This window comes from Cricetulus griseus (genome assembly GCF_003668045.3).
Source record: "Cricetulus griseus strain 17A/GY chromosome 1 unlocalized genomic scaffold, alternate assembly CriGri-PICRH-1.0 chr1_0, whole genome shotgun sequence".
Taxonomy (NCBI): domain Eukaryota; kingdom Metazoa; phylum Chordata; class Mammalia; order Rodentia; family Cricetidae; genus Cricetulus; species Cricetulus griseus.
The window spans coordinates 53,809,340-53,834,193 of NW_023276806.1; the positions used below are offsets into that span (position 1 = coordinate 53,809,340).

Below are 24,854 nucleotides of genomic sequence, written 5' to 3' on the forward strand. Positions count from 1 at the left end.
GGTCATCAACACATGACATGGTTCAGTTACACAAGCTTCTTCACCTAAAAGGCATAGTTAACAATTACAATGCAGTATCCCTTGCTTATTTATATTTTTTATGTGTATCATGTTTTGTCGGATTCAGTGTCTGTGCACCACATCTGTGCAGTGCCCATGGAGGCCAGACCAGAAGAGAGCATCAGATCCTCTGGGCCTAGAGTTACAGCTGGTTGCAAACTGCTGTGTGGGTGCTGAGAATTCAAACTTTGTCCTCTGGAAGACCAGTCAGTGGTCTTAACCACTGAGCCATCTCTTCTACCCCTTACATGTTTGTTTTTTACACAGTCTCACTGTTTCCCAGCCTGGCTTTCAACTCTTGGGCTCAAGTAACACCCTTGTCTTAGGACCCCTGAGTAACTAAGAGCACAGATTTGTTTTAATATACCCGGATTATGGTGTGAATAAAGAAGACACCTATTTACAAAAGCAGGATTTGAGGCAGGTGTGGTGATGCACACCTCTAATGCTAGCATTCGGGAGGCATAGGCTAGTGGATCTCTGGGAGTTTGAAGCCACCCTGGTCTACGTATCAAGTTCTGGGCCAGACAGGGCGACATTTTCAGTCTCAAAAAACAAACAAACAAACAAACAAACAAACAGAACAAAAGTAGGATTTGGAAGTGATAATTTTTCTAGAAACTAAAACTGGTATTTTCCTCTAGATACCTTAAATAAATTCCTTTTTAAAGATTTATTTTTATTATTTTTAATACACACACGTGAATATGGATGCCCTTGGAGAATTGGGATTCAGGCAACTGTGGGACACTGGACTGAGAACCAAACTCAGGTCCTCTGCAAGAGTAGTACTTGGTCTTAGCTACTGAGCCATCCCTCTAGGCCCACACAATCCTCTGTACAAGGACCACAAGGGAACACTGAATCCAGACTGTGGCTTCTTCTATCGACTTGAAGGAGAAATAAGATGATGGAAATTGTTCTGTTTTGCTGTTTCTAGGTTTAACCCCCAAGGTACAAGTGTAGTGTCCTCCCTCCCCTCCACCCACCAACTTCAGGCCATTTTTACTGCAGGTGATGTGGACGCATTTTGCTCTGCAGAACTGATGAACTAAGGAGATGCACAAACTTGTGTGCCTCTTTCCTGAGCCCTCATAGGAAACACAAATTCTGCCCTAGCTCAGTCTACCGCAGCTCAATCTGTTCATGGTCATTCATGCAGCTTTACTCCTGACTCTACCCAACTACGATTCTATGGATAGCTTCAGCAAACTGAAATCAGAAGGAGCCGACTTACCTCTTGAATTCCGAAGTTGGCACCCAGTCCTTTGAATCAGGAAAACAAAATCTGGGGATGACTTTGAGCCTCTCTTCAGTATCTTTGGATTGCTTATAGCCATTGTCACCCTAAAAAAGATAACACCACAAAACATCAACCTAGGAGAACAGGGAACAGAAATTAAAAAAACAAAACCTCAGTCTGGTCTCAGGGAAGCCTAATGGGTCCTGTGAGGTTTCCCTCAATGTGGCTTCCTTCTGAACAGTACAGAAGGAGAAGACTAAAAATCACTACTGTGCATTGAGGACCAGTGCTGAGAACAAAGAATCCCATTTGACATGACACAGAATCGAACTGGTGAAGCCTTGTAATCCATAGTAAGAGAGGCAATGCTGAAGAACTTTCTATCCAGAGGAGGGTCTAGACTCAGGATTGTCAAACTGTTGGGAGTCCAGTGTTTTATGAATCATTGAATTTAAGAATAAATAAAAATCCCTTCTATTATATAGCTCAAAGCATTCTCTGGTTAATAATCAAGGATGCTTTAAAAAGGCAGATGAATGTTATTTAGAAAAGATACTATTTTTAAATGTTACCCTGTATATAATCATTCCCTTAGCTTTGCTACCTAATTATAGGCTTGCAACTTCCTGTAAAATCTTAGCATGAAAAACTTACAAAAGTGTAGTGTAAGTCAGTCATGGTGTCATCTGCCTATAACCCCAGTTCTTAGGAGGTGGGAGCAGGAGAATTAGGAAATCAAGGACAACCTTGGCTACATAGAGAACTCAAGGTTAGCCTGGGCTATATAAGACCCTGCTTCAAAATAGTAACAAAGTGGTATCGTATTTCAAAATGTAGTCTAAATTTAGTTCAAAGAAGACACGAACTTCAGAAATGAGCAGGTCTATCTATGAAACAGCACAGAAGTCTCATTAGCATATTGTTCTTTAGAGAACTAACCAAAGCTCTCTGTGCATTTCCTTCTTTAAAAACTATGCACTAGGGTTGGAGAGATGGCTCAGCTATTAAAGTCTCACAACTAAAAACATAAATATGCACCTAAATCGGGCAATGGTGACCCACACCTTTAATCCCAGCACCCGGGAAGCAGAGGCAGGTAGATCTCTGTGAGTTCGTGGCCAGCCTGGTCTACAGAGCAAGTGCCAGGATAGGCTCCAAAACTACACAAAGAAACCCTGTCTCAAAAAAAAAAAAAAAAAAAAAAAAAAAAAAAAAAAAAAAAAAGAAAAAAAAAGAAAGAAAGAAAGAAAAACAAAACAACAACAAAATGTACCTATTCTATGTCATTGGGATGGTCCACTCTGAAAACAACAGGACAGCATCAGGACTGAGAGTTGAGCTCCCAGAGTACCTGCCTAGCATGCAGGTGGCCTTGATCTCAGCACTGGATGTGAAAAAAAGAACCTAACACATTTTATTAGTTGTAACATGGTGTATTCACAATCATCTTCAGCCAAGGAGTTCCACAACAATCCAGACAGGGCCCCACAGGGCTCACTTCATCCCCTAATTGATGGGCATCGGAGGCACAAAAATAGCAAGCAATTTACTTAGAGGCATTCTTTTTTATTTATTTATTTTACTTTTAATTATGGGTATGCCTGTGTGTCCCTGTATAGGTATGTGCATATGACTGCAGTTGTCTGCAGAGGCCAGAAGAGAGCACTGGACTCTTGGGTACTGGAATGACAGGAGGTTGTGTGCCATCTGACATGGGAGCTGGGAACTGAACTCTGGTTTTCTGCAAGAGCTTGCTTTTAACCACTGAGTCACATTTCCAGCCCCATTGGAGGCATTCTTGATTCATCTGTTGAGTCCTTTTCTGGTACTCTACCTATTAATTCAAGCTTAGCTTTGCTATAAAATTAATTAAAACACTCTCTCTGCGGCCCCCCCCCCCCGTGTGTGTGTGTGTGTGTGTGTGTGTGTGTTCCTAATACTTGGGAGACTGAGGCAGAGGCACGAGGTCAGACCCAGCCCACTGCACATTTGAGTTGAAGGCTAACCTAGACTACAGTGTAAGAATTTAAAAGAAAAAAAAATCAAAAAGTTCCTCTAGATATATTACTCAAGGATATTTATTCAGACTATGATAGTATTTCACCAGGAATTGTGGAGACATAGCACTGCTAGGTGACACTGAAGAATTTTATGAGAAATTTTATTTCTATAGTTACTCACTGTTGGATGTTGCTAAGGTTGTCCCCTTTCCTTCCCCTGGTTCTTCTAAGAAACAGTCTTACTACATAGCCTAGGTTGGCCTCAGACTCCTGATGCTTCTGCCTCTACCTCCTAAGAGCTGGAATTACAGGCATGTTACCACACCTGGCTGTGTTGAGGCCATTTTAAAAATGGGAACATATGCAGGAAACATCTCTTAGATTCCAGGACAAGCTGGGTGCATACCTTTAATCCCAGCACTTGGGAGGCAGAGGCAGGTGGATCTCTGTGAGTTCGAGACCAGCCTGGTCTACAAGAGCTAGTTCCAGGACAGCCTCCAAAGCCACAGAGAAACCCGGTTTCAAAAAATCAAAACAAAACAAAACAAAACAAAAAACAAAACAAAAAAACAAACAAAAGCAGGTAAACAAACAAAACTAAACAGACTAAAATGTAAAACTTTCTCCTTTCATATGTAGTCTATAAACCTGCAATGGCTTTATTTGCTATTTAATGTCACACTGCCCAGAGTTCACAGGGGTCAAGTGCAGACCCACAGACAGTAAATGCTGTAACAGCTGACTGAATGAAGGGGCGCCTTTGTGAGACAGGCAGAGCAAACCCAAGAACAGTGTAAGTAACAGCTAGGCTGGACCTAGTGGCTCCCAGCACTTAGGAAGCTGAAGCAGGAGGATTACCCAAGGAAAACTTGGGTAAGATCCTGTGTCAGCGTTGGTAAAAACTGTCAGAGACAACACTAACAAGAGGAACCTTCCAGGGCTTGCTGGCCACCTTGTACCTACCTTGCTAGGGAACTGCTGTATGACCTGGGGAACGTAGTTTGTCCCCGATGGCTTCTTCTGCAGAGAAACCACCACGAAGAGTTCAAAGAGCTGCTGTTCCTGCAGTTCGATAAGATCCCGCTCCAAGGTCTGGTAGTGGGGGTTCCTCTTGGAGGGCTGCAGCAGCTGTGCTAAGCGCTTGTGGCGATCTGCAAGGAGGTCACAGGTCAGGTTCCCTGTGCCCTGCCCTCTAACCCACAAGTCACAGCACTCACGAGGAGAATCTTCTGTGGTCATTTGTTGGATGAACGCAGATAAGTACACAAATATTCATGTTTGGGTTATGACATGTGAAAAGACAGTGAACAGGGGGCAAGCAGCAAGACTGACATCCTAAGTTGACGTACTGTATGTCTATAACACACACTCCATGTATGTGTTACAGACAGCCTACATGGCATTGCACCAGGACGCACACAAGATGTCCAGGAAAAAATACTAGACTGACAATAGATGCCATTTCTTGTGATGCTGTGAAAGTATGGAAGAGGAGAGGATTTAACAGAAAACTGAGTCCTACACAGAGACTAAACACAGGCAGGCAAATCAAAACCCAAGCCAACCTCATATTAAAGAACCATTCTTTTACCTTCTCATCAGCATGGATTTCTAAAAGACGGCTCAGTGGTTAACATCGAGTACTGTTCTTCCAGAGGACCCAAGTTTGGTTCCCACCACCATATCAGGTGGCTCAAAACTGCCTGTAACGGCAGCTCCAGGGGCATCTGACACCTCTGGTCTCTGCAAGCACCTGAACTCACATGCTCATACTCCCACACTGATAACACATAATTAAAAATAATAAAATAAATCTAAAATTTGAAAACTAATCATGTAGACCTCGGGAACAAAAGATATAACAATAAAGCCAGGAAGCTACAACCACCTGATTCTTTTTTTTTTTTGGGGGGGGGGAGTTTCTAGACAGGGATTTGCTCTGGCTTTGGAGGTTGCCCTGGAACTTACTCTGTAGAACAGATTGGCCTCGAACTCACAGATATCCGCCGGCCTCTGCCTCCCAAGTGCTGGGATTAAAGGTGTGCGACACCAACGCCCAGTTTAACCACCTGATTCTTGACAAAGGCACTAAAATACACATGGGGAGGCAGTAACCTCTTTAATAAATGATGCTGGGAAAGGTTGAAACTAGACCCCTATCACTCTATGAAAACTATTCAAATGGATCAAAGATCTTAATGCAAGACAGAATCTGAACCTGCTAGACAAAGTCACAGGGAAAACACCTCAAAACACAGACAATGTGTGTTGAATAGGACACGGATGACTAAGGAAGCAAGAGCAAGAATGGATAAAGGGGACTGCAAGAATTTAAAAAGTGTCTGAGCAGCAAAAGAAGAAGAAGAAAAAAAGACAACCAGTGAGCAGAAAAGCTCTGCCAAATATTCATCTGATGATTAACAGCTAGGACATAAAAAAACCAACAAAGCAGATAACAGTTCAGCTGTTAAACAGGCAACAGACCAAACACAAACTTTTCAAACCAAGAGACACGTAGGGCCAAAAAGTTTGTGAAAGAATGCTCATCCTTTTTGGCCATCAGAAAAATGAAATCACAACCATATTGAGACTGTCATCTCCTCCCCCAGACATGATGACTTTTGCCATGAAATAAGTTACACTGTGGATCAAAATGTTAAGAATTCTTTAAAAACTACAACCAGGGATGGTTCCCTAGAAACACCCAGTTTCCTGGACATTCTGGGAAAAGGTGAGCTGACCCTCCAAAGGGCTGAGTTCAAGTCAAGACACATTGGGTCTTGCTTCTCATTAGCAACTGCAATAAATTACTCATCCTTACACATCAGTGCTGAACCCCATGACGCTCTAAGTTTCATCTTTAGTCAGACTACAAAATCCAAAACCTGGAGCAATTTAGGCCAGCAGAGGAGCACAAGGCTATTACTCATGAGATTAGTGTTAGGGCAGCCCTCCACTCGGCTTTGATAACCTGTGACTCCTGTTCTTCGTGTTGCTGTTATGTCAGCCAGTTAAACAAGAACTAAAACAAAACCTGTTGTGACAATTTATTAAGTGCCTGTACACGTAAGAGTCAGAAGTACATGGATCCCAAACCCCGATATGAACCACATAATAATTTGGACTAAAAGTACCTACATGTAAATATCTATCTCCTTTCTTAATGGCAGAGATAGAAAACACACTTAAGAGTTACCCTTGGGTTACTAGAGAAAAATCAGCTATTTTGGGCTAAGTACTTATCAATGAGGGTGACTCACACTCTTGGCTGCTATAAACTGCACATGTCTGGACATGCGGTGCTGCCCTGCTCCCTACAGAACTCGAGCTCAGAGCCATCCTGGTTTACCTCACTCCACTAAGAGAGATTTGTCATGTTGTCAAACAGCTGAATATACTATTTAGCTCCGAAAATCTCAACAGTGCCTGAGAATGAAGCAATGGCCTACAGAGTGAACTTCACACGAGGAAAAGCACGCTTAATCACAAAGGCAGGTGGTCCTCCACCCGAAGCCAGGGTGATGGAGGGGAGCAGCCCGCTGACTCACTCACTCTTTGGCAGGTACTCGCCATCACTCTCGTTCCCACTGGTTTCACCTGGAAAAAAGGAAGAGAGGCAGAGTTTCCGTTTGTATTGTCTACTAGTAGGAAGCACGTGAGGATGAGAACAATGGGAAAGTGCCACAGTCTGGGACCTTGAGTGAGGGATGAGGGTAAAGTTATTAAAGGTCAAATTAGCACAGCTGTTGAAAGAGAGCATAGGACAAAACAGGAGAGCCTCCCTGTCTGGAGAGGATCTGAAACAGACAGGATTGAACCCTACATAGCTTCGGGGATTTTGCTATGTGTAAGTCTGTAAGAGCATTTATAAATTAAACACAGTAAGAGATTAATAACCAGTGTCAAAATACAGCAATTATAACAACACATAAATGAAAGTTATTCAAGTATGGCTCTCTCTCCCAGTACTTCAACACTGTACTTAACCTAGTTCTTGGGAAGACATTTGGGACTGGAGTTTGTGTGCTGGAATGAAGCAAGCGAACGATGAAGGCACTATGATGCACCAAGCTACTATATATATGTAGCATGAGCTACAGCTACAGAGTGAGACCCTGTCTCAAAAAACTAAAATAAAACGGTTTTATAGCTATTGCCAAATTATCTTGAAGACAATTGGTAATAGCCTGTTTCTGCAAACAACATTTGAATATACTTTCCCATAATCTTCATCAAGTAGATTAATAATTTTCTGCTAATGTTTAAAATGTATTCTCTTATTTATTGTTTTAATTTATTTATTTTCATTATGAACTTGGGAAAGTTTCATATTTATCAATAAATTGTATATCTTTTATGTGAATTGCCTGTTCCTAACCATTTACCATTTTTCTGCCATGTGCTCTTTTTCTTACATGTGTATATGTACCAGGCTTTCTTTTTCTTTGGGCTACCTACCAACCAGCTCCCAAATCATTACATGGAGACTTATTATTAGTTTTGAATGCTCAACCTAGCTTAGGCTCATTTCTGGCTAGCTCTTGTAACATAAATTAACCTGTTTCTCTTAATCTGCTTTTTGTCTCGTGACTTTTTACTTTTCTTTCCTGCTTTATATCTTACTTTCACTGCTTCTTGTGTCTCAGGCTGGCAGCTGCCTGGCTGCCCCCCTCGTTCTCTCCTCTGTCTCTCGTTCTTCCTGAGCCTAGATTTCTCCTCCTTTTCTCTCTGCCTGCCAGCCATGCCTATCCTTTCTCTGCCTAGCTATCGGCAGTTCAGCTCTTTATTAAGTCAATCAGGTGCCTTAGGCAGGCAAGGTGAAACAAATGCAATACATCTTTACATAATTAAACACACATCCTTACACATTGTTAAACAAATACAGCATAAAAAATGTAACACATCTTTGCCTAGATAAATAATATTCCATAACATGTGTACATGTGTATACATATGTGCTTGTTCTCTCTCTCTCTCTCTCTCTCTCTCTCTCTCTCTCTCTCTCTCTGTGTGTGTGTGTGTGTGTGTGTGTGTGTGTGTGTGTGTGTGTGTGTGTGTGTGAACATTTGTGTACACAGATGTGGAGGCCAGGTGGTCCAATCTACTTTGTTTGAGACAAGTTTTACACTGGCCTAGATTCAGCTTCCTTTTGCAACGACTGCGACTGGAAGTTAAGAAATGTTCAGGTTGTAGGTGCCTCATGACCCAGGGCTGAAGTGCAGAACAGGCACCACATGTAATTACCCAGGCCCAATAGGTGTTGCTGACAGCACAGACAGATGAAATCTGAGCGCTGTGCTGACAGAGTTAGGAGCTCCTCAGACAGAATCCAAACTCCTCAGGTTCACTGGAGAGGCTGTCTCAGAAGCTAGGGGAATGCTAACTTCCTTCAAGCTACAAAGGAAATCAAGTTTGTCATAGAACTCTAGGGACTGTTCCTTTTTGATACTTACTTTTTGTTTTTGGTGCTAAAAGTTGACAACTTTAGCTGCTGACAACATTTTTTCCCAATGATAAAATTTTTTAAAAAAAAGCAAAATGTGAGTCCTCAGAACCTTGTCCTGAGCAGGTATGGGGTGCCTCTAATCTGGAACATTCTAGAGGCCACACAAGAAGGATTATTTAAGCCTAAGAGTTTGAGGCCAGCTTGATCAACACAGAGAGATACATCTCAAAACACAAAATTTACTAAAATCTCAAATCATAAACATAAAAACATAACCTACTCAGTGTTATATGTAGAAAGTAGTTACCAATTTTAGGCTGTTGTTAATCTGAATGGCAATTATTTTATACTTTTTTATACTTAAATTAAAAACTTTGTTTTGTGTGTGAGTTTGTACACTGTAGCACACATGGAGTGGTCAAGAATAACTTTTTGTGAACTGTTTCTTTCTTTTCACCTTTTGTTTTTGGTTTTTTGAAACAGGGTCTTGGTGTTTGTTACAGCACTGTATTCTCCAGGCTAGCTAGGCAGTCTGGGAGCACTGCCCAATTCTCCTGACTCCTCATCTCCCATCTCCTTGTAAGAGTGCTGGGGTTACAGGCATGCACTACTGTGTCTGCTTCATGAGGACATGGTGGTGCACACCTTTAATCCCAGCCCTTGGGAGGCAGAAATGGCCAGCCTAGTCTCCATTGTGAGTTCCAGGGCAGCCAAGGCTATATAGAGAGTCTGTCTTTAATATACATATTTAGTCAGTTTCTAGCACCCAGCTTTTTATGTGAGCTCAGGCTTGCGTGGCTAGCACTTTTACATGCTAAGGCATTTCCCTGGGCCAGGACAATGGCAATGTTTTGCAAGCACTTGTTCTGAACCCAGCATTTTATATAATTTTCAGATTAAAATTTACTTCCTTATCTACAAATCAATAGTATCTGCTGCACAGGATTTAGAAAATCGATAATAATGCATTAGAAAGACTCTAACAATGCCTGGCGTCAGTTTTCATTTTCTGTATCTCGCTCTGAATTATACTAACAAGAAGCTCTTTGATGATGCCTTTGCTGGGGATAAGGAAACACAGAGGAGACAAATGTCTAAAATTCAATGTGGATGGCTCTTAACTCAAATCCACACTTCCTGGCTAATCTTCTCCAGCTGTGGACAGGATAGCCCCAACCTTTTTGTTGTTGTTGTTGTTGGTTTTGGTTTTTCAAGACAGGGTTTCTCTGAAGAGCTTTGGAGCCTCACTCTGGAGACCAGGCTGGTCTCAAACTCACAGAGATCCACCTGCCTCTGCCTCCCGAGTGCTGGGATTAAAGGCCTGCGCCACCAACACCCGCCCGTCTTAGCCCCTAACCTTAATGTGGCATTACAAATGAGATGAAATCTTTAAACAATTATTTTATTTAATAAATATTAGGTGTTATTGATAATAACAGCCAAAGGCATTTCATTCCCAGAGGAGAATGAAACATGTCTAGATATTTCCCTTTGAAAATAGGATAACATAGGCTAGGGCGCTGGCCCAGTAATTAAAGTGTTTGCCATGCAAGCAAAAGGATGGCAAGTCTGGATCCCCAGAACCGGTGTAAACTAGGAGGTGGTCATGACAGACCACCTGTCACTCTAGCTTCAGAGGGTGGAGACAGACATACAGTCGTGTGTGTGTGTGTGTGTGTGTGTGTGTGTGTGTGTGTGTGTGTGTGTGTGTGTGTGTGTGTATCCCTCACTTAGCAAGTGAGACTATCTGCATTGGAGAGCTCTGGGTTTCATTAAGAGGTCCTGCCTCAAAGGAATAAGGTACAAGAATGATAGCACAAACTCATCATCTTGGGCTTCACTGGAACATACACACGTGCACCCGCACACATATACACATGCACATCACACATGAAAAGAAGAAAAAGAAAAGAAACTTGGAAAACTCATTAAACATGGCAACTGGTTCACTGTGGTATTCTTTTAGCAGGACTGGATCAAAACAAGTCTTACTCAGTAAGAACAGTCTTTGGAACCCAGATAATTTCATTTTTACATAATTGTTTCAACATAGAGTCTACTTATAAATGAAATTAAGACATTTCTCTTTGTGAATCTGTAAAAATAAGAAACCCTGTTCTCTGACAGGACTTTCTCACTTAGGAACTTTATATTTCTCTCTTAGACAACTGAGCTAAGCTCTCATGAGGCTGTCTTGTTGTAGTGCTGAAGCTGGACCCAGGGCCACAGAGTGAGGCAGGCAGGTGCCCATCATCTAAACCACATCCCAGCCCTCACAGGGGTTTGTAAGAAATAACATCTCCCCAGAGAGCCTGGGCTGGCCTGGAACTTCAATCTTCCTGCCTCAGCCTCCCTAGTGCCAGGGCAACAAGTGTGCACCAGCCCTTCTCACGTGAGTTATTATGAAAACGCTTATAATTTGTTGTGAATATTCCAACTTTCTTAGTTTTACCTAGCCATCTGCATGATAAGCTACAGAGCTTCAGAGATGTGGTACAAGTTGGGTACCACATGTCTGCTGGCCATGGTGGTGAATGTCTGTACCACAGCACCTGGGAAGCTGAGGCAGGGGAAGTCCAAGTTCCTGACCAGCCTGGGCTAAAGAGCAAGACACTATCTCAAAAAAGGACAACCAAGAGATTAAAGTGAATTACAAAATAATGACTCAGACTTTAAGAAATGTACTCTCATTGGTTTATAATTGTTTTATTTATTTACTCACATAATATTTTTTACTTGGGATTAATAAGAAGGAATTGGAAGGTGGCCCTTGAAGAGCTGAGTGTGAATGTGGCGGCTCATGTCTGTAATCCCACAAGCTAGAAGGCTGAAGCAAAAGGCTCATGACAAGCTCATGACCAGTGTGGGATACATAGTGGGTTCCAGGCCAATTGGAACTAAAGTGAGACTCTGTCTAATCAGACACTAAATTATGTAACAATGTTCCTTCATGTGCTATTGTGGTTTGGTTTGAATGCTTGCTCCTAGCTGCTGGCACTATTCTGTGCAGCTGTGGAAACTTTAGGAGGGAGGGTCTAGCTGATAGAAGTAGGATATAACCCCGGCCCTGGCTTCCTCCTAGCTGTTTCCTAGTCTGCTGCATGCTCCTGCTACTGTGAATTGACATGACGGACACAGCCCCCTGAAACCGTGAGCCAAACAAATCACCCCATCCTGAAGTTGTGCCTACCAGATATGCTGGTCCCAGCAGTAGGAAACTAACATGTATAGTAATGCTACAAACAGATAAGTAAACGTGGCTCTTACCTTTGGAGGAGGGTGCTTCTTTTCCAGTGTAAGGCTGTAACTTTACCCTCTTCTTCCCTCTCTTAGATTCAAACGTATCATTTATTTTCAAAACGAGCTGAAAAAAAAAAGACAAGAAAATTACAAAGATGGTATAATAATAAAATTACAAAGATGGTGGTCAATACCACACCACCAAGGTTCTCTGAAAGACTGGTATTAATAGAGTAAATGTTTTTTTAATGTAAAATTCTCTTTGAGTAATAAAATCCTTCCCGTTTTTCAATTTTGGATTAAAGTGGTATCATTAGATGATGTGTGTTCTCAGAGTGTCTACAAACCAGGGAAGGAAAGTGCTAAGGACCCTGCCCTTTCAAGATGCAAGATGAGTCCAGCATCTTGAGGAGACTCTGTCACCTCATGTCACAACACGCAGGGAATGTGCTACTGAACTCCCCACGGTGATTAAGACTTTGCTCAGGTTTTCACTTGCTCAGAGCAGGAAGGGGAACAGTCACCCACTGCAGGGTGGGGCTTAGTTATTTCTGCTCCCAGGAGTTTCTCCCAAGAGGAGATGATCACGCTTATGGAGCTTTTGTCAAAAGGACCACACTCCTCGCCACTGTGGGTATGAATGCTGCAACTTATCTTAGGATGTCATAAAAATGGGAGACTCTCAAATTACTCCATACAAAACTACGCTTTTCTCCCACTCCACTCATCAATCTATACCTCAAGCAACTGCAATCAGATCATTTACTTTTTAAGTCATTTTAATAGCTGTTTCTATTTATTACTCAGAATTCTTTCCTAATCTTAGGGGAAAGGTGAGAAAGTCAGACAGAGAGAGGTGCACAGAAGAAAGAGTCAGAGCTGTGACATCAACAAACATTTCACAACAAGGAGCTGATCAGCCTTTCCGTGCCTACTTTTCTCTTTTCTTAAGGTTCCAAGCTTAAGTATTCATCTTAACTTATCACACTGCCTAGACAGAACTGTTAAGTGCACTGTATGATCAGAGTCCAGACTGTTGAGGGGAGTTCTCATGTTTTCATGTGTCTTTGTAGACTTAGCAATGCCAAAGGCAACAAGCTGGCAGTCCACTATAAGCGAAAAGCATCAAGAAACTGAAGGGGCCAGCTCCCTGTTTTGGCATTCATAACAGCCTAACATGTGCTTGCCTGACCTTGCCTTGGTCACTAGGAGGTCAGATGCCTGCCTCATGGCAAGGAACCAATCAGAAGTTAGCTGGTGGTGCTATGCTTTATGACCCTGGGTGTGCTTTATGGACAAGTGCACAGCAATGACGTGCAGAGCATAGCAACCACCCTGGGAGGGCCTATGGGCCATAACTACCAGTTGACCAATCAACACAGGGCAAGTCCTCTAAGCCTGGAGGCACACCAATCCTGAGCCTGTGAGTACTCCTAGACACTCCCCTTACGCTGCCCTATAAGATTTCTGTCCCTCGGTTTCTCAGGGACTTTTTCCCTAGCCATCCACCATGGTGGGTGGATGAAAGGCCCCAGCTAATCGGGTTAGCTCATTAAACAACTGCAATAAAGCCTCTTGCAGTTTGCATCGAGCTTTTGCCTCCACCTAGTGATTGGGGTTGCTGCAGTTCTGGGCCGAGATCCTGGGGGCCTGAGCCTCCAGGGGTCTTTCAAAACACATGCAGGTCTTCACATCTCTAGACAAACTTGCTCTCTTTGAGGATTTCTATAGCTGCCACTCAAGTGAAAAATTGCCAGTGTTCTTCAGTGTTGCCTTTTCAAGAAAGCAAGCAGAAAAAAAAAAATCAAAAAACAAAAAACAAGCAGGAGAATCCAAAAGAGAAAGGTATTTCTATGGACTATAGAAAATACTTATGGGATCAAACAAGCACCTAAGATAGCAAAAATGTTACTATGGATTTACAAGTAAAATCAAAAGTATGTCCACAGATTTTGGAGGAAACTACTGTTCTGGGAATATCAAATTAAATGGCAACTTAAAATTCTGGTTATGAGCTAGGATAAGGAGCCTACACCTACTCTTCAGCTTCAGCAATCACTACAGAGTGACAGCAAATGACAGAGAACAATGTTTTACTTGCCAGCCACAAACACTAAAGCACCAGGGAAGGCACTAGCAATCCCACACAGGCTTCCACAGCAGGGAAAGGAAGGAAGGGTGGGGACCAGGCATATGGACTAGATCAGAAAGCAATTTCCCTCCCAGGGACAGCTGGAGTCATCAAAGGGGGCGTGAATGAAAACTGCTTTTATTATGGAATGTCCCTGAAGATACAAACAAACAAACAAACAAACAAAAAAAAAACCCACAAATTTTGTATTGCATTTGGGACATTCTAAAAGGACTTAATATCTTCTTGTAATGTTTATTTTTATTATTTTTGAATGTATGTGTGCAAGCACTTGTGGGTTTGTGCATGTGAGAAGGCCAGCAGTGTTAAATCCTCTGCAAGTAGAATTACACATGGTTGGGAACTGCACCAACCATGTAGGTGCTGGATATGAACTTGGGTGCTCTGAAAGAGCAATATGGCTCCTAACACCTGAGCCTTCTCTCAAACCCCTTAGAGGAGTTCCAGTTCCGGGCAGTGGTGGCGCACACCTTTAATCCCAGCACTGGAGAGGCAAAGGCAGGCGGATCTTGAGGCAGAGTTTGAGGCAGCCTGGTCTACAGATCTCAAGATCCAAGACAGTCATAGTCACACAGAGAAACCCTGTCTCAAAAACAAACCAAAAAAAAAAAAAAAAAAAAAGAAAAGAAAGAAAGAAAGAAAGAAAGAAAAGATAAAAGAAAAGAAAGGAAGGAAGGAAGGAAGAAAGAAAGTGAATTAGCTTCTGGTATCAGACTCCACAGCTCTGCAAACAGCACATCCGGAAGGTGACTGCAGGAAGCACTGGAAGAAGGAACCGGCCCTGCAGACTCATCAGCTTTCTCTTTCTTGTTCTTTTGTGATGCAGAAGACTGGATCCAGGGTCCCACAGATGGGACAACTGCTCTAACACTGAGCCACACCCCAGCTCTCCAGTCTCATTTCACCCTACTGTCCGAAATTCCTAAAGAGCTGCTAAAGCCATTTCAAGGGTTAGAAATAAATCTTAAGCAGGAATTCCTTAGAAGTCTGTTCTGGATTCACACGGGAGGCGTGTGGGGGTGCCATCTTCCTGAGGAGAAAGCTCCTGAAGGATGCCTGCCCAAGAGCAAGGGCAGGAAACAGACCAGAAGAATTAAATTAATTCTGGAACACAAGAGTTTCAAGGAGCCAATCAGCCGTCACTAAGCAAGAATCAGCTGTGATTTTTCTTTAATGTTAAAGTGAGGTACAAAATGCATGTGCTAAATGAATATTTGAGCTAATTCACGTGGCATTATGGGAGGAAAAATATTTCAATGACCTGATTTCTTAATTATGAATATTACCTGCTACTGTGTCAATCCTGAAAATATCTTTTTTTTTTTTTTTTGAGACAGGGTTTTTCTGTGGCTTTGGAGACTGTCCTGGAACTAGCTCTTGTAGACCAGACTGGTCTCAAACTCACAGAGATCCGCCTGCTTCTGCCTCCCGAGTGCTGGGATTAAAGGCGTGCGCCACCACCGCCCGGCCCTGAAAATATCTTAATTAAACATACAGTTTAAAAATATTTTCACATAACCTCATAAATGTCTTTCTCAAAAGAAGATATGGCTATAAGTAATCTCATTAAAAAATTATTTTGCTTATAAACAGTTCCGGGCAAAAATGGCACTTACTGCTTTCCCTCCCTTGAGGGCAAGGTCATTTACTTCATGTTTATTGATAATGTCCAGTACCAAGTTATAGTCTGGTTTCCTTTCACCCACCTCTGAATGGACATTGTGATACTAATAAATGGCATCATTACTGAAAATCTGTAAACTCTGGCACAAGAAATGAATGGGAATAAACAGACTCCCCTTTTGTTTGACTCTGGCATTTCCTTGAGATAGATAGGCAGCTGATTTTCAACAAGAGTCAAGGTAACTGAAGTGAAGCCCTCCATCTGATGTCAAGTTCTAATCCACAAAGAACGTCAAAAGCCATTTGTGTAATTTCTTGCATGGGCAAAAACTCAAAACTCAAGGCTACTTTCCAGGTCTAATTCCAGCAGGTAAGGTCTAGCCTATTATTCCATCCTTTTCTAACATTTATTTATTCTCCTTTACTAAAATGCTGGGGTAAAATTTCAAGACTGAATGTATTGGACTCCTACCCTTGGGAGATTTCTCTTTTTCCTGTTAGCCACTTCTCCAGCTCGGAAAAGCTTCCATTCAGTTAACGTTACAGGCAAAGTGGTGTCCTTCGTGAGCTTTGATCGCAAATATGCTTGAGAGTTCTTCAGTTCCATAGTCTTCCGCTGAAGGAACTGGGGTTTGGGAGGAAGCTAAAATGAGACATACGGTTAAAATGAGGTCGTCTTTAGTAATGACTATGCTTTCATAGAAAGTCAAAGCTACCCACAAATGCCTATCTTTCCTTTAAACCCATCCCAAACAGGGATTCTGCAATTGCTTCTCAGCTTGGTAAAGCAGCTTCTCCATTTCCTAATCCAAAGTTCTACCCTGTGACATAACCTGATTCCCGAGGGATAACAGTGCATCATCTCCACCAACTCAAAGGAAGCTTTCAGGGAGTTGGTGAGTAATTGAGGCCACAGGCTGACAGGAACCACAGAGAACTGAAAAGTTCATGGCCTGTCTAAAGCCCAGCTACTCAAACCATGGTTCCTGACTTGATAATGTAACTCGATGGGGGAGTCATAAAAACTCAGCAACAGCAAAAAGTTTTTGAACACCAACAACCATAAATTAATTTAAATCCGGGCCATGAAGAATCTGGGGTGGTTTTTGGCAGTGCTCACGTGTGCTGCATGGTGTGATGTCACTGCAGCCTTGGCTCTGAACACACGGCACATGGCCTTTGCACTCACATGCTGTCATTTTTCAGACACTAAGATTAACCAACCAATAGCAAAGCAAAGCAATTTTAAAAAGAAACTTGCACAACCAATCTCTAAAACAAAACCAAACACTCCCACTGACAACAAAAATCTACATTTCAGTGCCTCATAGTTTGGGCCCCAGTTCAACGACCACAACTTTTATATGGACAGGAAGTGATATATTCAGCCAAGCCCCTGCTGTACCTTGGGTGCTCTGAAGGCCATCTTAGCAGGGGGCAGCCTCCATGCTGAAGGAGATCTCCAAATGGGAAATGGCTGCACTGGAATATCTTCATAGGGATTCTCCTTGGCTGGATCTTTAAAAGTCAAATGAACACTGCTTAGAGGAAAACAATTAAGTGGGAACAGTGGCCATCTGCTAAAGAACGGAATGATTTTCTTCTAGGTTCTTGTGAGGATGTAAGGTTGTAAGAGCAATGGCATTTTAAGTTTATACATCACTCCAATGTTCAGCCAAGGTAAAGAACTTTCAAAACACTATACTGTAAACATTTACTTCTCAAATGGATCATCCATTATACTAGTTGAAAAATTCACTAATAATGAAAAAAATTTATACACCAAATGTTTCCACATTAGAGAAACGAAGTTAAGCCGAGCAGTGGTGGTGCATGCCTTTAATCCCAGCACTCTGGAGGCAGAGGCAGGCGGATCTCCGTGAATTCAAGGACAGCCTGGTCTTCAAAGAGAGTTCCAGGACAGTCTCCAAACTACAGAGAAACCCTGTCCCAAAAACCAAAACCAAAACAAAAACAAAGTCAAAACAAGATATGTCTGACAGTAAAAGACCATTGTACAATGAGGGGCATCACCAAATACACATCAAATTTAACTGCAAAGCATGGACACCTACATATAATATCCTCATAGATATTATCCTCAGACTGTGTGTAATAAAGTGCCGAACCAGCATTTCTTCCGAGTTCTTCATGAATCTTCCGTGAGTTCCGAAAGTGCTGAATATCTTCAAATTCAAAGGATTTCCTTAAGAAAGGAGATACATTTTAAAGTTATGCTTTCAAATAATTAGATCTCTAAATGGTAAGAGAAGACAGGAGTTGAAAAGACTTGTGCGCAAAATTACAAAACTGGTCAGGTGTGATGATGGTGCACACCCTTAATCCCAGAACTCAGAGGCAGGTAAATATCTCTGAGTTCGAGGCCAGACTGGTTGGTCTACAGAGCTCCAGTACAGCCAAAGCTACACAGAGAAACCCTGCCTTGAAGAACCCTAATAAATAAACAAATAAATAAATAAAAAATATTTTTACTTTATATGCATGTGCTCTACATGGGTGTCTGTACAACACTTGTGTGCCTGGTGCCCACAGATGCCAGAACAAAATGTCAGATCCCCTGGAACTGGATTTAGAGATGGTTGTAAGATGCTGTGTGGGTGCTGGGAATACCACCTGGGTTCCCGGAACAGCAGCCATTGCTCTTACCTGTTGAACCATCTCAGTCCCAAGAATTACTCCTTAATTAAAAATAAGGCTGAGACCACCATGTCCTAAATAACGTAAAAGAATGGACCTGCTTATCTAAAAGCTCTTTGGTGGTTGGGCAGGAGGGATAAGACAGTGTCTTGCTATGGAACCCAAGCTGGTTTCTAAGTCATTATGTAGCTCAGGCTAGCCTCAAAATTGTGATCCTCCTGCCTCACTCAGCCTTCCTCATAATGGGAATATGGTATGCACTACCCTACCCAGCCTCAGGAATTCTTGAAGTCACTACTCGATGCTCCTAGGAAGTAGAATGTCGTGAATGTTACCTGCTTTCCCCTCCTTTTCCCCGCCATGCTTTCAGCATCTCTATGCTCAACTGAAGCCTGGATTCCAAGGTGGGAAAGGAGTCTTGGGTTGCTGGGGAAAACAGCTCAACAACCAGGTACTACAAGTCATGACCTGTAAGACAAAGACTTACCTTTTGGATCTTCCCCTGATCTTCCCACCGTATTTCTTTGGCTCAGGATCCTGAGAAGAGGCCAAAGATGATTCCACACAGGAATTCTTTTCACAGTACTTTTGGTCACAGTTTCTTTCTTTACACGGCACACTGCCAGATTCAGATAAATACCTGAATGTCCTACGGGGTTTGGGCAAAGGATTTATAGAGGATCCACATTCTTGCCCCTCGGGTTCACAATAAATATTTTCCAAGCTCTTGGTTATTCCATAAGAACTATCCAGAACTCTGAAATTTGGTACTTTTTCTGTAGAGTCACAAGGTGCTAAAGCCAAATTTAAGACTTTATCTGGGGGAAGTGCTTCTATCCTTTTCCACAGTATCTGTGAGGTATAGACGTTTCCTGGAGGTAATGAAGCCTCTGGATCCACAGTGACATCTCTCAAGCTTTCAATCTGTTTGACCCTAGCACACACCCAGTTGGAGTCTGGTCCAGTTTCTGCTGGGTGAGCGTCTTTACACTCTCGCTGCTCACCTTCATGGTCACTTTGATCATGGCTTTTGGCATCTGTACTCCATGGTAAATCCCCATTCTGATAGTTGCTCTTTTCATCACCAGAGGGACATTTCTGTGGAGGAGCCTCTTGGTGGCAGTTATTATAACTCACTCCAAAGTCCTTTGGGTGAAACCTAGCTGGCTTAGTCACACCATTAGCTCTTCCTTCCCACTGCGATATCTTTTGTTTGATGTTTTTGCAGTGGCTTCGGGACAGGGTCTGAACAGCGGACCGAGTAAAGCCAACATCCATGTTCCCAGTGGGGTGCATGACCAGTGACAAATCTCAGAAAGGTGCCATCACACGTTAGCTGGAAAATGCTGTATTCTCTATTTTGTCAGAACAGAAATGATTCCAATATTTTCCTTTCATGTTTAACTTGGAGGTATCTTGTTGAAAACAACAATTTTCATCACTGATCTTTGTTGAAAACAGCTACAACTGTATGATCCTATTAAAATGAGACAGGAATATTAACATAGTTTCATGATTTCTTACTTTGAACTGCACTGAACACTGCCCACATAGCACTAAATGATCAATTTATATTGAATTTGTAAAAAAAAAAAAAATGTGCCTGTAATTTCTTAAGCTGTCAGCTTTAATACTCTGCTATATTGAATACTTTGGAAAAATACATAAGGTATTTTGTAATGAATGAATTCTTTCTTTGTGTATATGGTACTAGAGCCTTATGTATTCTAAGCAAGCACTCCATCACTGAACAACGTACACCTCCAGCCCATAAATCCATTCTTTATGAACCTCTCTCTTAATGAAACATAGACCAATGTAATATTACAAAAATCACACATAAGGCTGGGCATAGTGGTACAGGCCTTTAATCCCAGCATTCAGGAGGCAGAGGCAAGTGGATCTCTGTAGGTTCCAGGTCAGTCTGGTCTACATAGTGAGTTCCAGGACAGCCAGGGCTACACAGTGAGATCCTGTCTCAAAACAAACAAAAACAGCACATAGAAGCAGAACTGCATCCAGTAATTAAAAAGTAAAAGTAATTTACACGTCTAGACAGGAACCTATTCACAAATACATCAGGAACTAATTTCCTCCTCTTGTCTTCTGTTGTTATGTAGTATCAGTCCATCCCATACCCTATTTCAGCTGAACTGTTAGCAACACAGGATTTCACACAGGCTGCTAAAGAGACTTAATCCAAAGGCACCCATTATCTTGTCCCTGGCTGCATTTCCCACAACTCTGCCACCACACCCTGGACTTGATCAGTAGTCACCTTTTTCATCCTTCCTTTCACAGAGGCTTCACTCAGCCAGCTCCATAAAGCGTTTCCTCAAATGTGAAGGAAGGCTGGTCAAAACTCTTCCTGGCACTAAGCAGAGACCTGCTCTCAAGACCTGCTGCACAGAGGTTATAAATAGCATCCATCAGAACTTCCTGAGCTGGGGTCATCTTTCCTCCAGCTTCATCTGCATGGCCCTGATTAACAAGCAGGAAACTATCTTAGCCTGGCTCTGTCAGTGCAGCTGACCAAACTGAACTGGTATGTGTACACACACACACACACACACACACACACACACACTCAGACCCACACATAATTTATTCTGAGAAAATGCTCACACACACACACACACACACACACACACACACACACTCAGACCCACACATAATTTATTCTGAGAAAATGCTCTTCAGGACTTCCACAGCTTTCATTTAAACCATGTCCACAAGTTTTTAAAATCATCTTTCCTACTGTGTTCACTATACACAGGAAGGAGTCTCTGGTGGCATTTGCACACACGCTTATAAAAGTACATGAATCACACTCCCTCCTCCACCACTTGTCGTTATTCACACCCCCACCTCCCCTACTTTAGTTTTGAAGGAACCAGCTTCCTTTTGGCAGCCATAACAGCCGAACACGTGCTTGCCATAAACCTGCCTTGGTCACGTAGAGGTCAGATGCCTGTCTCGTGACAAGGAACCTTAGTCACTTAGAGGTCAGATGCCTGTCTTGTGACAAGGAACCAATCGGAAGTTAGCTGGTGGCGCTATGCTTTACGACCCTGGGTGTGCTTTACGGACAAGCGCACAGCAATGACGTAGAGAGCATAGCAACCGCCCTGGGAGGGCCTATGAGCCATAACAACCAGTTGACCAATCAACACAGGGCAAGCCCTCCAAGCCTGGAAGCACACCAATCCTAAGCCTGTGCGTACCCCTAGACACTCCCCTTACGCTGCCCTATAAGATCTTTGGGGAGACCTTAGGAGCCGTCTTTTTCTAGCCGTCTGCCATGGCGGGTGGGTGAAAGACCCGAGCTAACATGGGGTTAGTTCGTTAAATTACAATAAAGCCTCGTGCAGTTTGCAGCAAGCTCTCGAATCCGCCTGGTGATTGGGGTGACCGCGAACCTGGCCTGAGACCCCGGATACTTGAGTTTTCGGGGGTCTAACAGTTTCATGCCCCCCTTTCCCCTCTGGCTTCCACATTAAGGAAGTCTTGTAATGTTTGTCTTTGTGGGCATTCTGCTTTGTGGGCATTCTTACAAGTTTGTAGGAAATTTAGCTTTGCCAGAAAAGAAACTCTAGTCTAATGCAAAAATTATTTCTTTTAAAAATTAAGAAATTAAACTCATATGGGTGGGAAAAAAACTATAACAAACAAAAACCTCAGAGGGGTGTGTGTGTGTGTGTGTGTGTGTGTGTGTGTGTGTGTGTGTGTGTGTGCACTTATTTTTTGTTTTCCTGAAGCCAAATCTCACTCTAGAGCCCAGACTGGCCTCAAACTAGTCACAGTCCTCCTGTCTAGAAATACTAGTACTGAAGCATGACAATGCATGACAAAGCATTCAGCTACTGTTTATCAACACTCTAAAGATCTTTTTCTTGCTTCTGATACTTGCAAGTGTCTTTGACACTTCTTCATTACAGACAAGATGGATCTGGCTACTGAAAGGTTTCCAGTCTTGTTAACAAAGCTTTCTACTTTCCCCTGGTTAACATGAGCAAAACTGAGGGGAAGAAAGTGAAAACTTTCAGAGCTACAAAAATCATTTAAACCTGAAAATTTAACTGGCAACAAATGGCTAAATCTGTAGAATTGCTGCACACTGATGGTGTTCAAGCCATAGCAGGCAGCTTAACTACAGGAGAGAATCCTACTTGTTCTCATTGAATGCTCTCAAAAAGCCAAACTGTAGTGACACAATGCCTATAATCCCAGCACTCAGGTTGAGGCAGAGGATTGTGAATTTGAGGCTAGTCTCTGAAGTACAGCAGGAGATCCTGTCTCAAAATAAAACACAAAAATTTTGATGTCCTTTAACATCTGCGACTGTACTGATAATGCAACAAAAACCTTTTATAGTTAATTTCACAGTTCTAATACTTCTTTTGCAAAATTGAAGGCTGAATATTTTTCTTTATGTTTGCTTTTTGAGACAGGGTGTCATTCTATAGCCCAGGCAGGCTTAGACTGGGATTGTAGGTGCAAGCCACCTAGTTTCCAAATGAGTTCATTGCTTTTATAAAATGACTTGCCTAATACGGTCTCATTAAAACAAAACAAAACAAAAAAAACTAACTTGTCAAACAAAACTTGCCTCAGACATCTCAAATTCTTCCTAGTACCTCTTCCCCATGTATCTCCTACCCTGAAAGAACCTCCAAACCCATTTCTGATCCCCTGGTCCCTCTACTATGAACAGACCTCCACCCATAAATGCTGGTTAGTTTTCAAGGTCTCTTCCAACCTTCATCTTTAAAAAACCCCTGAGTGAGGCCACCTTATTCAAATTACCAGAGGTTGCTTTTTAAGCTTGCTCAGAGACTTCTTGCAGAAGCACACGACTGCAAACATCTCACAATTTAAACACTGCCTCTTCTTTCTCTCTGTTTTTCTCTGTCTCTCTGTCTCTGTCTCTCTTGGTTTTCTGTGTAGCTTTGGCTTTCCAGGGACTCGCTCTGTAGACCACCAGGCTGGCCTCGAACTCACAGAGATCCACCTGTCTCTGCCTCCCAAGTGCTAGGATTAAAGCCAAGGGCTTCTGTGGCTATGAAGGACCTCTGAAGTCATGTAGGACTCAAAGGAGAAAGTAATGCAGTCACAGTGGGTGATCACAGCAAGGGACACAGCAGTAGTCAGCAGGTCCCTAGGAGATAAGAAATATGCAAATCAAGCACTCTCAAATTAAAGAATAAAACAGAATGCTTGCGGGGATTTTAAACCAGCCTTCTTTGCTTTCACTTCCTGTTGTTCTCCAGTGTATTTAACCATCAAATAAATACATCAAATGTAGTTATCAGCTAAAAATGTCACGTGTGTTCACCATACAGGAACCAATGTGATCCAGTCAGGTAACAAATTCTCTTTGGAAAAGAGAATATGGATGCTCAATTTACCAAAGTCTCACACACAGCCAGTTTCTTCAGATCCTAATTAAACAGATGAAGTTGCCATAATCACTTAGATCATTCTTTCTTTCTTTCTTTCTTTCTTTGTTTTTTTTTTTTTTTTTTTTTTTTTTGGTGTGTGTGTGTGTGTGTGTGTGTGTGTGTGTGTGTGTACAGTCATGGTTAACACCTGGAGTCATCCTCAGCTGCTCTCTACTTCAGTACTCACTGAGGCAGGGTTTCTCACTTGAGCTTGGAGCTTACCCCATTCAGCTAGTCTAACCTGCTCCCTTGTTTCAGGGAAACCCTGTCTCCGCCTCCCAAGTACTGGAATTACAGGCTAGAAGACACCCCTGACTAGCATTTACATGGGCACTGGGGACCAGAACTTGCTTTCCCATGCTTGCACAGCTAACACTTTACCCTGGAACCATCTTTCAAGCTCCAATTTAGATCACCCTAAATGTTGACTCACTAAGTGATAAAGGGGCAAAAATTTTACTTCAATTAAAAAGAAACTAATGAGCCGGATGACAGTGGTCCATGCCTTTAATCCCAGCAGAGGCAGGTGGGTTTCTGTGAGTTTAAGGCCAGCTTGGTCTATATGGCAAGTTCCAGGACAGCCAGGGATGTTACACAGAGAAACCCTGTCTGGAGAGAGAGAGACAGAGAGAGAGGTGGGGGGAGGGAGAGGGAGAGGGAAAAGGAAAGAGAGGAAGGAAAACTCGTCTGTAGCCATGATGGATTGGACTCACCTTGCTTGTACAGAAGAAGATAGATGCTTTCTATATTACATATCAGCACACAGGACTGTGATCCCTGAAGGAAGCTGGGCCTCACTTTCTCCCTGGAGACATTCTATAGCACAGCATTGAGCTGGGGAGCCCCAACAGGGTGTGGCAACCTTGCTAAGTTGAAGATAAAGAGACTGGAGTCTGAAAGGGTAAACAGAACTTTCCAGGCAATGTTACCAGAAAAAAAGAAGGAGGGATGGGAGAAAGTTCCAGAAATTTATAGAATTTACATGAAGCCT

The 24,854-nt window shown here is 42.5% G+C and overlaps 1 protein-coding gene across 3 annotated transcripts in view; it reads right to left on the minus strand.

Moving 5' to 3' along the window:
- The window catches only part of Dennd2c (DENN domain containing 2C), a 74,230-nt gene that overhangs the window by 17,313 nt on the left and 32,063 nt on the right, over window positions 1–24,854 (minus strand). For 2 of the 3 annotated variants that reach the window (XM_027393826.2, XM_027393827.2), the window contains 8 exons: window positions 18,910–19,899; window positions 17,840–17,970; window positions 17,170–17,282; window positions 16,237–16,407; window positions 12,017–12,113; window positions 6,856–6,900; window positions 4,267–4,454; window positions 1,298–1,407 (listed from right to left, as the gene is read on the minus strand). In XM_027393826.2, coding sequence (XP_027249627.1) covers window positions 1,298–1,407; window positions 4,267–4,454; window positions 6,856–6,900; window positions 12,017–12,113; window positions 16,237–16,407; window positions 17,170–17,282; window positions 17,840–17,970; window positions 18,910–19,718 — 1,664 coding nt within the window. In that variant the 5' untranslated portion in view covers window positions 19,719–19,899. Of the gene's footprint in view, window positions 1–1,297; window positions 1,408–4,266; window positions 4,455–6,851; window positions 6,901–12,016; window positions 12,114–16,236; window positions 16,408–17,169; window positions 17,283–17,839; window positions 17,971–18,909; window positions 19,900–24,854 lie in introns of those variants that run through there. The other variant, XM_027393828.2, reaches the window with a different exon arrangement.